Source organism: Osmerus eperlanus, chromosome 6, assembly GCF_963692335.1.
Source record: "Osmerus eperlanus chromosome 6, fOsmEpe2.1, whole genome shotgun sequence".
NCBI lineage: Eukaryota > Metazoa > Chordata > Actinopteri > Osmeriformes > Osmeridae > Osmerus > Osmerus eperlanus.
In genome coordinates this window covers 13,614,644-13,629,370 of record NC_085023.1, presented here as the reverse complement: position 1 = coordinate 13,629,370, position 14,727 = coordinate 13,614,644, and the positions used below count along the sequence as shown (strand labels likewise).

Sequence of the window (14,727 nt, the reverse complement as noted above, 5' to 3'; positions counted from 1 at the left end):
AGTATAATGGTGTATATGTGAGAGTATAATGGTATATACGTGAGAGTATAATGGTATATATGTGAGAGTATGATGGTATATATGTGAGGTCATGGCGTGTATGTGAGATCAAGTATGAATTAAGGCCTATACGGCCTCTCATAGCTGGGGCACATTGTGTGTGTGTATGAGGGAAATGTGTACGGTTGTCGGGAGGATGCGCTTGTATGGGGTCCGTGTGTGTGTGTGGGGTGTGTGTGTGTATATGGATGTGGGGAGGTCAAGTACATGGAATCACCGCCTGCTAACAGCTGGACCCGTTTATTTTAAACCGGTTCATTTAAACCAGACTAGAGCAGAGAAGACGACCCAGCCTGAGAGGATGACACAAAGGAGGGAGGAAAGGGACGGAAGGATGCAACAAGGGGAGGGAAGGAGAGCAAGACGAGCTAATGACTCAATGAGGGATCGGGGGGGGGGGGGGTCAGATGAGAATGAATGAGTGATGCCCTTAACCGTGAACCTACCTCACACGCACGCTCGCACGCACGCACACACTGGCTCGAAAATGTAGAGGCGTGAGAGAATAATGTGACAACTAATTACCTAAGGAGGTGGAGATGCTCTTGGCCGTCGGGAGGAGAACAGCCTCGAGGAGGGGGCGGAAAGCGTGTGAGAGTGCGCTTGTAAGGTGTGCACGCGTACGCGCGCGTGTAGGGATGCACGTGGGCGCGCTTCCGTAGGAAAGATATATGAACTGGGTATTGTGGTCGTGTACCAGACAATCAAGGTTGGGCGAGTTTAACATCCTGATGATTAAGCGCCAGATTCGCCTGTGAGGACTTGCGTTCACCGAAATGCCGTCAGTTCCGTTTGATTGACGGCCGCCAGAAATGTGTGGTCATGTTTGCGAACTCGCCGCGCGGTCGCTATTTTGAGCAACCGTCGGATCTTAGTATGCAAGGGAACCGAGTGTGTAGAAAGATGGAGCTGTGCCCAGCTGTGCACGAGGACGTGTTACATTGTCATGGCTTGTGTGTCTGTGGCGGTGCCTGTGCGCGCGTGTGTGGCCGTGTTGTCGGTTTATTAGGCTATTATTCCTTGTGGGTGAGGAATGGCCTCTAGGATGAGTGCGTGGGTGAGTGTGAGTGGGTTTGGAGGTGGGGAGCGAAGCGACAGAAATTGAGAACTTCATATGCATTTAAATAGACGTGCTAGGAGGATAACCTTTTGTATCACCAATCTGCATCTTTCCAGCGGCCGTTATTAATTATCCACTAATTGGTCACGCAACAAAGGCAGATGATGAAAAAGACAATTTCTTGCTTTAATTGGGCATTTCACGTGCAGTTTGTGATACACCTGTGTGTGCTTGTGCGTGGGTGTGTGCTGTGTGTGTGTTTGATGAGAATAGGGCATTAGTGGGGGCTTGGCAGACGCTGCCGCAATCAGTTCCACTCTTTTAGAGGAATGAGAGGGAGGGAGGCAGGGAGGCAGGGAGGCAGGAGGGAGGGAGGGAGGGAGGGAGGGATGGAGGGAGGGAAATGAAACGAGGGAGAAGAAAGAAGAAAGGAAGAAGTGGATAAAACTAGCACACAAGTGGTCCAATGCCTCACTTGACTTATACTAGTTCTTTTAATTAAATGAAATAAAAAATAAAAACCTTTTTTACACTCCCTTTCCCTTTTTTGTGGTGGGGTGGGGTGTGGGCAGGGGGGTACTTTAGAAGTACCACCAGTGGTGTGTCGCACTAAAATAGCTCCCCCATTGTTGTCCCGGGTAGAGCTGAATAGTCGGCTCATTGTGTGGCGATGGGAGGCTGGGGATCTGAACAGGCCGTAAACACAGGCCTTATAGCGCCAAGGGGTCGCACAAGGGTGAACCCTTACCCTCTAATGGAGGACACTTCTTTGTTTTTTTTTACTCTCCTTCTCTCCATCTGTTTTTCCCTCTCTTTTTTCTTTTTTTTGTGCTGGCTTATTAACTATTAGTGTAAATGTGCCTCTCATTTCTCCCTCCCTCCCTCCCCTCCCTCCCTCCCTCCCCCCCTCCCTCTCTCTCTCTCTCTCTCTCTCTCTCTCTCTCTCTCTCTCTCTCTCTCTCTCTCTCTCTCTCTCTCTCTCTCTCTCTCTCTCTCTCTGGTTGGTATCGTGGACGCTCGTCCTTTGTTCATGCCCCCATGGTGCATCTGGCCTTGTATATGGGGAATACCAGGACAGAAAATGCGTTGGATTTTTTGTTTTTAAGGGTGGAGGGAGGAGGAGGAGGAGGTCAACAGTTAGCCAGCGATGGCCCACGGTTGACCCCGGTCTGCTAAGGAGGGGTCTGGGGAGGAGAGGGCAATAAAAGGAAATGCATAGGCCTCTCTCCCTTCACTCCTCCTCTTCCCCCTCCCAGCCCCGCCCCCTCCCACAGCAGTGCAGGGAGAGATGGGGAGGTGGGGGAGGGGGGGCGGGGGGGGAGGTGGGGGAGGTGGGTGATAAAACTCCAGACGTTCCCTCATTTGATGGTGCTCTGCCATGTCAGTGCATTCTTGCACTCCTCCCTTGCTTCTCTCCCCGCTCTTCCGGGAAAGGTGATGTGAGGTTGAAGACTGAGGGATGGAGGTGGCAGAGAGCGAAGGAGAGAGTGAAAACGAGGAAGACCCATAAAACAAGAGGGTACCATTCTGTAATTAGGGGGCGAGCAGAGGCCGTCACGGTCATCCCATTCTCTCTCTCTCTCTCTCTCTCTCTCTCTCTCTCTCTCTCTCTCTCTCTCTCTCTCTCTCTCTCTCTCTCTCTCTCTCTCTCTCTCTCTCTCTCTCTCTCTCACTCTCTCATGCCTCGCCCTACCCTAAACAGTCTTTAGTGTACAAAAGTTATATTAGTGCCCCCTTGCCTTTTCAGCTTGAAAAGAGTAGCGTGGCCATTGTCGTCTCAAAGCCGACTAATTCCCCCCCTCTAAAGAAGAAATGGAAGTGTCCAGCGGGGGCAACAGCAGAAGCACATAAATCAAGACAGAACCCCCATGAGCCTTCACTCCTCCGGGTCAGTAAAGGTCATGGGGGCATTTCACAAGGGGTTAGGCAGAGCAAGGCCAGAATGGTGTGTGTGTGTGCGCGCGCATGTATATGTGAGTGTGTGCCTGTATGTCTGTGTGTTCCGTTGGGGGAGATCGTGAGTAGAGTGGCCATGTGCCTTTATTGGAGGCCACAGGGTGAAAGGGTTGGTCCCAGGCTATGCTATATACAGTATGGCATATACACTGCGCGCAGGAACACATACACACACAGACACACACACACGCACATACCTACACACTCCCAGTGGGAAAACAATATACTCACCTTGCACTGTCAAGACCCAAACAGCAGCTCTTTCTATCGGTAATGTTAACACATGTCAGCAAACAATTCCCACACAAACCCAGCTCTCGGACCACTGCCTAGTGTTTCAGAGACTCACCCCCTCGGCCCTTGTTGTTATGTGGATCCTCGCCAACTCATAGACGTGAGTCAACGAGTCTCAAACTCCCTGTCGGGAAATCCTCGCTAAGCCCGGCACTCACAAAGACGCCAGTGTCTCGGCTCGGTTTGACAGCGTGTACGTTGCAGCCGCTCAAGTTTGTACAAGCCACGTTGCCCCTGTCAAACGTACACAGGACACAGTCTCGGTTGTTAAGGTGTGATTTCACACTGACACATTGACTCATCTGGAGGTGAAGTCTACATTAATGCTGCTGTTGTGGTGTTGTGGGAGAGAACGGGGGGTCGGAGGGCTGGGGTTCAACGGCGTGTCGCACCCGAGGATTCAAATCGGTGTCGTGTTTTACGTACAGTGATGTGAGAAAGTATTTTTGGTGGGATCTCAAGATTGCGCAAACTGACCATGTCTCTCTCTCTTTTTTTCCTCTGTCTCTACATCTCCCCTTTTCTCGACCTCCCCTCTTTCATGCCCCTCCTCCCTGACAGGTTCATAAATGCGAGGAGGAGAATAGTCCAGCCTATGATCGACCAGTCGAACCGAGCAGGCAAGTCTCCTATAGTTACTGTATTCAAGTCCCGCAGGCGAAAGCCCTCAACAAGCCATGCATCTGGAGGCTCCTCAGCCGGTAAATACAGTAGTCCGCCCCCCTCCCTACCCGGAACCCAACATAAACTACCTGGAACTCAACCAGAGTGACTGACGAACTAAAGAAGAGTCTGAAGACTTGTCTGGCGAACTAAAAAGAAATGCCATAAAACAATATTACCAGCATTAACTGCAGCACTAATCTATGTGACGTGCGATTTGGGTTTTGACGAGAACGTGATGAACTATTAATTTCCGAAAGCCAAAATCAATGATTAGTTCTAACATGGTGGGATTCACGTCCACAGCACTAGCAGTGTTCTCCACGAGGTCTTACCCCCCCCCCCCCCCCGCCCTCTCTCTCTTTTTCTCGTTACAGAGGAAGGGGGAAAAATACTGCCCCACCCCCCTCGAAAAAAAATACTCCAAACCAAAACACTTGAGAACTAGACCTCGTTTCTTTTTTTTTTGGGGGGGGGGGGGGGGGCGGTGACTCTTGTTTGGCTTTTCGGTCCCTGCCTTCCCACCCCTCCCTCACTCTATTTGCGGCTGCTGTGAGCGCTCCCTTGGTGCATGGCTTGGTTTGGACTGCCGTAAACTTTATTACCTGTAATAGGGGTCAGGGGTCACCCTGGCATTAGGGGCTCAGTAAAGTTCAAAGGCATTCAGTGAGGCCAAGCTCTTGTTTTTGCTCGAGTGACCCCCAAACAGCCTATATCGGAGGTAAGTGGATTTCTATGAGAAAGCAGAACAAGAGACGGTAGGGGAGGGGGGGGGGAGTAAGTTTCAGGTTTCTTGTTTCTTTTATCTGAGGCTGTGCTTCATTTTTTCAATTTGTGTCTGAGGACACTGCGGTGTAAATCTTGAGCTTAGTCAGCAGGCTGCATCAATGTTTGATATTGCCATATATTGTCTGTGAAAGTTATCTGGGATTAAAAAAAAAACTGTGCAACATTTCTTTAAATAGATATTGACTGGCATCTGACATTTTTCATCAAAGATGAATATTCAATGATAGCAGTAGCAGCACTTCCAGTAGTCCCAGACCCAGTGTACAGTTTCAGACACGGTCTTCAAGCGTGTTCGGATACGTTTAGAAAAGTTTCAACAGACAACTGGGTGCAGAGACACCCTTAAAAGTAAATTTGTCCCCCCCCAAAAAATGTATTGTACCAAAGTACAGCAGAGAACAAGCTGTTTGACAGTTGGTCCAGGCCAGGGGGTGGGGGAGGGAGGAGGGGAAGGCGTACTGAAGGACACCACCACCCTGTGTCGTGGAGAACCAACAGATGACGCTGCTTCAGCCACAGAATCTTAATTAAAAGCACTAATTGACCACTGTGCCCCCCCCCCCCCCCCCCGTTCCCTGTGCCCCTCCACAGTAAGTCAAGGAGCCCCCTATAACCCAGATGGTCAGCCGATGGGGGGGTTCGTCATGGACGGTCAGCAGCACATGGGAATCAGACCACCTGGTAAGACCCTCAGAGTGTCTCACTCAGACTCTCTCTCCTTCTCTGGCTGTCTTCTCCTTCCGTGTCTGCTCTGGGTCTGGTCTGGGTGACTTGTTAAACACACACACGCTCTGCCTCAAGAAACGGCGAGCTGCACAGGTGTATTCAATCTTATTACACCCCCTTCCTTCTCCTCGCTTTCTTTCTTCCTCTCTTTCCTCTCTTTCTCTCTCTCTCTCTCTCTCTCTCTCTCTCTCTCTCTCTCTCTCTCTCTCTCTCTCTCTCCTCCCTCCCTCCCTCCCGCCCGCTCTCTCTCTCTCTCTCTCTCTCTCTCTCTCTCTCTCTCTCTCTCTCTCTCTCTCTCTCTCTCTCTCTCTCTCTCTCCTCCCTCCCTCCCTCTTATACCATCACACGTAATCCCAGAGTGCAGTCTCCACTAAGCCCCTCTCCTCCATCTCTCTATCCCCTGTTTCCAAGAATTTGGTCTGCTCTAGCCCTACCCCTCTCACTCTCTTCTCACAGTCAGCAAGTTTGGACTAAACAGCGAGCCTCCTTTTCCCAGTAATGCCCATCGTTAGTCTGCTGTACTGTAGGGCCCTGCTTTCCTTAAAGCTCCAGTAGGTGTTGTGGTTTGGGCATCCTTCACAGAGACTGTTCTGTATCACAATCTATATTTCCCCTCTCGCTGGTGCCCCACCGGTGAGATATCTTTGTTCAAACAGAAGCCAAGCCCTTCTAATCTCGCCAAAAGGAGGACAAGGCCATTAGAATACATGTAAAATGTTTTGCCGGTTTTGTCTATGCATTAGCCATGTAAATAACTTGACGTCAAAAAGCCTCGCTTAAAGTGACCCTCATCCTTTATGTCAGGACTAGGACAGAACCGAAGCTGTGACATGTCTAAGAGAGCTCCCTGAGGGACTGGTTGGGAGACCCTGTTGTGTTTGTTTGCGTCAGGAGGTCGCCACCTGATTTGTCTCATGTGTTTGTTTTTGTTTCTCCTCCGTCTGTGCATGTCTGTGTAGGCCCTATGGGCGGGATGGGCATGAACATGGGCATGGAAGGACAGTGGCACTACATGTAGCCCTCCTCTAGGCCTGACAATCGCAAAGCAAACAGAGATGTAAGTACTGCTTGGACGCACACATCTTCTTTTCACACATTGTTTTGCGCACCACTTCTTTTTCGTTTTTTTCTTCCTCTCTCTTCCTTTCCGAACTCTTTTGCCTTCTTCTGACTGGTGATCCAGTCTGTGTCTGGGCCCTGGATGGATGTGTGTGTGTGTGTGTGTGTGTGTGTGTACATCCATCAGCCACATAACTAAGACAGAAAAAAGATGAGAGATAGAGAGATATAGAGATAGGTTAAGAGAGAGAGACTTAGAAAGAGAGAGAGAGAGACACAGAGAGAGAGAGAGACAGAGAGAGAGAGAGAGAGAGAGAGAGAGGAGGGTTTGTGTTGAATGGAAAGCAAAGGAAGTAGTGTAAAGGAGGAGGGTGGGGGGGTGGGGGGGGTGGAGGAATGAGAATCAGGGGGTGGGCAGGTGGATGTTACCATGGCAACAGCCTGATTGGCAAAAATGTAAGCAGTCGGCAGCGGTGCAAGGAGAGGGGAGGAAGTGTGTCCCCAAAGTGTCGTCAATCTGTCCAGCTGCAGTTGATGCATGAGAGACATTAATATACTGAACCACGAAGACAACACAGACTGCAGGGAGCTCCTCTCTCTCTCTCCTCTATCTCCTCCTCTCTCTCCTCCTCTCTCCTCCTCTCTCCTCCTCTCTCTCCTCCTCTTCCTCTCTTGCCCCGGGGCCAAATAGACACCCACAGAATTGTAGATGCACTGTCTACAGATTTCGCCATATCATAAGTACCATGTCGCGTGTTTAGAACAGAACCTATAGGACATGCATCACGGTGTGTGTGTGTGTATGGGGGTGTGTGTGTGTGTATGGTAATAGGATTACTCTTGGCACAGGGAGGGGACATAAACTAGTGCAAAATGAAGATGGTACTCAGCAGGGTATAGAGCTTAGCCGGGCCTAATTGACTAGATCCAAATTAAATATGCCATCATCGGAGCTGTGACCAATGGATTTGACTTATTCAGTTTACAAAAATAGAGACCATTAACCCTCAGCAGAATGCCCACATGTGTGTGCAGCTCCAATGTGTGCGTTCCCCCTGTCTGTTTCCCGTTGTCACTGTTTGCAACCTAGACAAAGAAACTCCGGATTATGCTCGGGATTTTTGTTAGGCTCCATGTTGAAATGAGATGTTTTGTGTTTGTGTGTGTGATGTGGGATATTGTACTACTGTATGTACATTATTTTGTGCTTGTGTGTGTGTCTGTGTGTGTGTGTGTGTGTGTGTGTGTGTGTGTGTGTGTGTGTGTGTGTGTGTGTGTGTGTGTGTGTGTGTGTGTGTGTGTGTGTGTGTGTGTGTGTGTGTGTGTGTGTGTGTGTGTGTGTGTAAATGAGGGGTGATTTGCTCTGTCCAAGCAGTCTCTTACCAGCAGCTGCTAGCTTTCCCAGCAGGCCTTGCTTTAAACAGCCTCAATTTGCCTGCTGAATCCTGTAATTGGGCCACCAGAGGAATCTACCATGAGATGGGATGAGGAGAGAGGGATGGGGGGTAGACAGACAGAGACAGGCAGGGAGGGAGAGAAAGAGAAGGGGGGAAGTAAAAGGAGGTAAAGGGTGACAGAAATGTGTCGCCACTACCACAAAGAGCCTGGTTACTTCTTTATGGCTTCATCATCATCGCCCACAAATTCCTTCTAGCTTGTCTAATTTAAATATTGTTACTTTCCTTTCTAGGTCAATTAAATGTAAGTGATGTGTTATATTCTTTTATGACCAATTAAATTAATAGGTTATTACAGAGGGGGGAGAGAGAAAAAAAAAAGAAAAAAAACGTTATCTTATTTGATTAAGGGAGCATGGGTTCATTATATTTTATAAGCAATTTTCATTAGTTGGGTTGGAGATTCTTTTACCTCAGGGCTAAATTGAGCGGTTTGTCGCCCAGGAGAGTCCCAGGACCTAAAAGGAAAGGTGTGCCTAGCAGTCACACTCCAACATTACTTACAACTCAAGCCAATTAGTCCTGCTTAACAAGCTACGTTATGCTCTCTACCCAATGACGATTATGGAGTTTATAGCCTCGCCAAACAATACACCTGTCCATTGGGATAAAACCACGCAACTCAAGCAGAAGAGAGTTGAGGCTTTTAATAGAGAAAGAATGACTGTTTTATAACCCTGTCTCTCACTCACTCTCTCTCTTACTCTGTCTCTCCTCCACCCTGCCTTTTTTGCTTCCACAAAAATATTACCCTAGGGTGGCGCAAAAAACAGTAATTTTCATGTTCCAGGACAATGGTTATCACAGGGAGAGAGAATTAATTATAGGGTGTATGGAATTTTTGGCCCTCCCTTTGCTTTCCCCAAAACGTTGGGATGTTGGAGGCAGAATGCTTGAGTGAACTTTGTCTGTAACCCCTAGGCAGCCAATGCCGGCTGGAAATCTTTTGTCCGTGCCTCCGTTGCTCCAATCATTAAGCACAAGTTTGTTAACCTTTGATGGAGGGGTCACACCCCACCGCTACCCCCAGCCCCCATTCCCCTTTACCCACCACCACCTTCTTCCTGGTGGCTGAACTTTTACTTCTAATGAAGGGGTAAAAACAAGGTGCCCCTTGTATTGTCTGTGTGAATGTCCCCCCATTGATTCAGCCCCACAGGAATCCCACATAGAAAAGACTGAAGACCAGAAACTCAATGTATTGATTGGCTTATTAAAGGGGGAGAAAAAAAGAACAAACTGTTAGTGATGTCTGCTCCCTCAAGCATGTGTTCGCGTTTGTTCGTCCGTGATGAATACTTTCGTTGAGCCTGGAAAGCGTCGGTGGACGAACATAGCCCTAATACGAGGTTAGGATTGAATTAGATTGTATTAGAAGGTACTCAATTTCCCCCTTACGGTTTCCAAACGGGTGGCCTACCCCACAAGTAGGTCTCTCGCTCCTATCTTTCCAAACAGCCAGGTGAATGTTGAGGGAAGACGCACTGTCAGTGGAGGGCCCACGTCCACCCGTCCTTTGTCCTCCGGCGACCACAGCTCTCTGTCCTTTCCCAGCGGCCATTGTGTCCTCCTTAGTGGCCCTCTTAACCCCATTGTGTGTTTGGCACACGCGTGGACAAGCTTGTGTGGTCTCAGGTGACGCCTAGCAATGAGGCTCACCTCGCCTCTTTACTCTCGGCACAATGGCCCGCCTCTCTCTGTGTCATTTCTTCACCCAGAGATAGATTGGGGTTATTGTTCTCTGCAGTAGAGGTGTGTGGCTAGAGAAGGGGAAAGATGGATTCCTTTACCTCATTTTTCATCAGCAAAGGCTTCTGGCCTCGGTGTGACTTGAGAACGGTGTTTGTTTCGGGGGTTTTGATCGATGCGTTGCCCTCAAGATATTTGTAGAGGAGGTAGATTAATTGACTCAGCAATTTGACATGATGTGCATGTTAATTCCTTTTCTATGGCTCAGATCAATAAATGATAGAGCATGTCTGTTGATTACCCATGAGCCTTTTGCGATTTCTTTGGAAGTAAATTGCTTATGGACACCGACATGGGGCCAGCTTTGGATAACTGAATGCATAACGGTGGATGGCAAGGTTTGCTAAATTTTGAATCAAATTTTTTGGGGGGGTTAACATAATTGGTTGTCATCATCTAGAATTGCACTGGATTAAAGATATGTTTAATCCAGTGGACTAATTGTCCAATTAATTTATTGTGTAATAACTTTGGCTTTGTGGTTGTTTGCATATTTTGTTTGTTTCAAGAAGTGACAGTTACCTACTGTTAGCTTTTGGGTTCTGTTGCTATAGGTTACAAGTTGCCACAGCTCCCATGATCCAAATGTTCACATTAAAGTGACGTCATTGCCTCAGCCTTGTTATATTCATCCTAACTCTATGCCCAATTCATCAATTCTTAACTTTATGAGCAGGTCAGATTCTGTTCCTAGTTATCCAAATGGTATTTATTTGTTTGGTGTTTTACTGTTCTGTAGCGGTAATATGGCCAGTGGATCAAGATTTCTAACTAGACATTAAGCAAGATAAACAGGATTATCACATACGAACAACATCATGTGAGATCTACAGTTAAAGTAGATGAAGTGTGTTTAGTCTACACTGTTGTTACTGTAGCATTAGCGTGTGCTTGGGATTAACACACTAAAGCCCTCCAAGAGGACACACAAACATACACACAGTGACCGCTCTCATGACCCCGGTGAAGGGCAAGGCTAGATGCCCCGGATTAATGCACATACCGCTGCTCAGCGTGACGGTCTGGTCCCTGAGCACTCTGGTTCCTCGGGGAGGTCCAGCGCTGCCGTGTACAGTGTTCCCTTCAGTGTGTTCAGGGCAGCTACCAAGGCACACGGCAATCACATGGGGATACTATCCACTTTTGTCTGTGTTAGTGCCAGAGTCATTCTTAGAAAGAGAGGTTACCTTTTTTGGTGGCGCTTCACTGGCCTCCTGGTGCTTCGAGTATGCAGTATTGATATGCGGTATTGTTAGCTAACTTTAGCACTTTTTTGCAGTTGTAACTGGTGCATGCTGTTTCTGACTAAGGTTTTAATGTATCCTGTACTGTGTGACCTCGTTTTTTCCTGACAAATCGGGCCTCGATCAAAAGCAAACCTGTGCTTGTGTGATTTGCAGCTGTTTTCTTGTGTTAAGATTTCCGTAACATCTATTGTTCATTCCCCATTATTCCAACAAATACCAGTTGAACAACACTCTTTTAAAACGTGTGCATTCTCTATTTCCAAGATTTCACCCCATGAGACAATTCTTGTCACATGATGACAGGTACATTCTTCAAGTTTTTACACACCAGGGTGAAACTCCTCACTCATGCACCATTTTTTTTCTCCTGTCCTAGGACTGCAGGGCAAACCAGGGGGTGACCTCTCACAGTGGCCCACTTGGCGCGGGGATGGGACAGCCTGACTACATTACCCAGCATCCCCGCTCCACCTCTGAAACCCAGGAAGTCCAAACTCCAATTCTGCTTATCCGCACCTTGGGCACATCCGCACCATCCAGGACCCCGCTCCGATCCCAACCCAGCCATGTTAATGCACAGAGAACAAATAAACATCCCTCCGATCCACCCCTGACCTGCGATGCCCCCACCAAGACACCCGTCGCCCATCTCCTGGACACCTCCCGGGTGGTAGACACTAACAGATTCCTCCATGAAAAGCGATTGCGATTGAGAGAAACAAAACAGAAAGAGACAGATTGGGGTTTTCAACCCTAAGGCAACCTTCTATAATGTACCAGACTCCTTGATTTAAAAGACTTTCTTCGGAGAACTCCACTCTTTGGGCAATGGATTCAAACCAAGGAGAAGCCAATGTCTGTATTTGCTGGGACACTAACAGAACTACGGGTGCCCTTGATAATAGGATTGAAGTGAGAAAGGAGAGAGGACAGTGAAAGACAGACATAGAAAGTAAAACTATATCAACCCTGAAAGGGGAGGGAGGAGGAGATACTGTATACTGTTGTACAATTACGCTGGACTCTCACGAGAACTGGGAATTTAAGTATTGTAAATGCTATTGTATTGTTCTGCATATTATGTTGTTTCTAATAGATTTTTTTTTTTAAAGGATGTGAACTTTTTCTTTTGGTTTCTTTCCACACTATGTGTGTGCCGTCTCCCTAGACTTTGACCTCCTCCCTTTGGATCACCTTGCGTTTAAAAGAAACAAACAAAAAAACATATGTGAATAAACCAATAATTCGATCAACAAGTCATTTTCCGGGCCTTTTTTCTTTGGAATGAGTGGGCATTCTTGTGACAATGTTACACCTTGGATGTCCGGTTGAATTTTTGAATACCTCTAAACATGTCCCAGAATTCCATTGATGTACTCTTGGTCATGAGACTGAACATGGCATGTCCAATGCATTCTCTCCCCTATGTGTTTGAACTAGCTTTTGCTAAGGAAAAGTACACTATCTGAGGAAGTTATGGCAGAAAAGAAGCACATTAGTTTTGATTTACCAGCTGATGTACGAGCCACCATGAGACACAAGGGGCAGTACAAATGGTGTGTGTGTGTCTGTGTGTGTGATCAATGCATCCATTATCCAAATTCTTTAAAAAAAAACATGTATGGCAAGCATCGACTAGATTCCTTTGAGAAAAGTTTATTTCTCTCACAGCTGCATTTGGAGGAGTGTATGAACATGCTGTAAATAAATCTTTTTGTGCAAAAAATTTAAACTATAACCAATGGTGGAATCATGAGGATGTTAACTGGTATTATGCATTTATGTTGGAGCGATAGTTAGGTATATTCACGTAGAGTGTGTGTGTGTGTGTGTATTGTGTGTGTGTGTGTATTTTTTATTTATTTATTTTTGTACAGTACAAAACAAATCCATGATAATATACACAGGATGAAGCACTGATAGTGTATATAAGTGTTTAATCTCTGTTTAACGCTTTCCACTTTTTCTATCTCCATCTCTCTCTCTCACACGCCCATACACACACACACAAACACTCCTTACTTGCTATTGATAGTCTACTATCTGGAACTCTAAACAGATCCCTGCTACTCCTTCAGTTAATAACAGAGAGGGAAACATGGTAAGCATGAGATAAATTCATGAAAACCCATGAATCTTTTTTTATCATTATTATACAATTACTGCCATAATGTGGTCAACAGCATCAATGGGTTTAGCTATAGGCTGTACTAAGAAAGCATTGGAATAAATTAGTAGATTTGTGTTTGGACAAAGAGTCAAGGCTACTAATGTGTAGGCAACACAAAACAAACATAAAGGCAGACTATTCATGAGTGTTTTCCTTGATCTGGAGGTGGGGGTAGTTAGAGGATAAAGTTCCAAAAAGAAAGGATAGCCCCTACTTTTGCATTATTGCCAAAAACATTTCCAAAGAGAGATCGGTCTCCTCTCACTCGTTATTGCATCCAGTCAAAGGCTCCGTGAAGAATGCTGAAAACAGTGCACTCGGGCCGCTTGTTGTTTCCTAGATACACTAAAGTCAGTAGCATGAGTGGTGAGAAAAGTTGACTTGATAGAAGACCGAAAGTTTATTTTATTTTAATAGATACATCTCGAAGAGCAGCACTGAATCTTAAGTCCGGTTTTCAAAAGAGCATGTAGCATACAAGAGACTGACTGTTGTGTTACAGACAATATGCGCACATAAATCGTTTCGCTCTCCCTCGAACTTGCAGTTTTCCGTAACTATTGTATTTTAACTGCCTTTGCCTAACCGACTACTATTTACACTCAAGAAACCCGCCTTAAAAACCCAGACGACGTTTTAATTGCATCGCCTCTTCTTCATAGCTCGAGACTCAAGGGCTCTGAAATTTGAATTCCTGAACCGTTCGCCGTTGGGAGCTGTGGAGACACAAGCAGATAAATCCCATGTTTGACTGCCATCTTTAGGGGGCCTGGGTAACTGTCCACAAGGGGACATTTTTAGAGGAGACGTCATACAACATTCAAGAAAGACATGGAGGATCGTCTCGCTTTTTCCGCACACAAATGTCTTTTAAAGGGTGCACTCATTATTTCCTTTGGTAGGCTAATCTATTCCTGCAAATTCTAGAACAAGCGATAATTAAAAATATTTAAAACAAATGTCAACGTTGCACAATATCGTTTCATTTTTGTTAAAATGGTAACAGCCCCATTAAATAGTTTTAGATGTTTGTTTTCCCCAAAGCTTTTTCTTATCGCTGACTCAATAATTGCTAAATCGTTTTCTGGATGAAAATAAGGTAGCACAGGGCTGGAGTGTATGATTTAAAATAAGAGTCGGAGGTGCTTTTCATAATGTTATTAAAATTAGTTTGTCTTTTAAATAATTGGGAAGAGTGTCAAATAGCATGCACACCATCAACATTCTCTCTTTCTTTCTCAAACACAGACACGCACACAAACACAGTGACCGCGAAGTGAACTGTCAATGTAATGGATGGAGGAGAAATGTGTTCCAGAACTGTGGAGGTGCCCGAACAGGCCTGTCTTCCTACCATAACAACAGAGCCGGGCTGCAACGGTCCCACCGGTCTGTCATTCCTGTTCTATAGATAAAATGCTTTTGGTTCCTTTCGCAAAGTTACACAAGCATCTGCATGTCACAAATTGTATTGCTTGTGCCTACGCTCAGACAAAA

At 46.5% G+C, this 14,727-nt stretch overlaps 1 protein-coding gene across 1 annotated transcript in view; it reads left to right on the top strand.

Moving 5' to 3' along the window:
* The window catches only part of LOC134022763 (homeobox protein Meis1-like), a 19,437-nt gene extending 7,121 nt beyond the window's left edge, over positions 1 to 12,316 (top strand). The window contains exons 7-11 of the mRNA XM_062464513.1: positions 1,693 to 1,817; positions 3,812 to 3,990; positions 5,414 to 5,503; positions 6,508 to 6,605; positions 11,437 to 12,316. Of these exons, the coding sequence (XP_062320497.1) occupies positions 1,693 to 1,817; positions 3,812 to 3,990; positions 5,414 to 5,503; positions 6,508 to 6,566 (453 nt within the window). The 3' untranslated portion in view covers positions 6,567 to 6,605; positions 11,437 to 12,316. The remainder of the gene's footprint in view (positions 1 to 1,692; positions 1,818 to 3,811; positions 3,991 to 5,413; positions 5,504 to 6,507; positions 6,606 to 11,436) is intronic.
* The last annotated feature ends 2,411 nt before the right edge of the window (positions 12,317 to 14,727 follow it).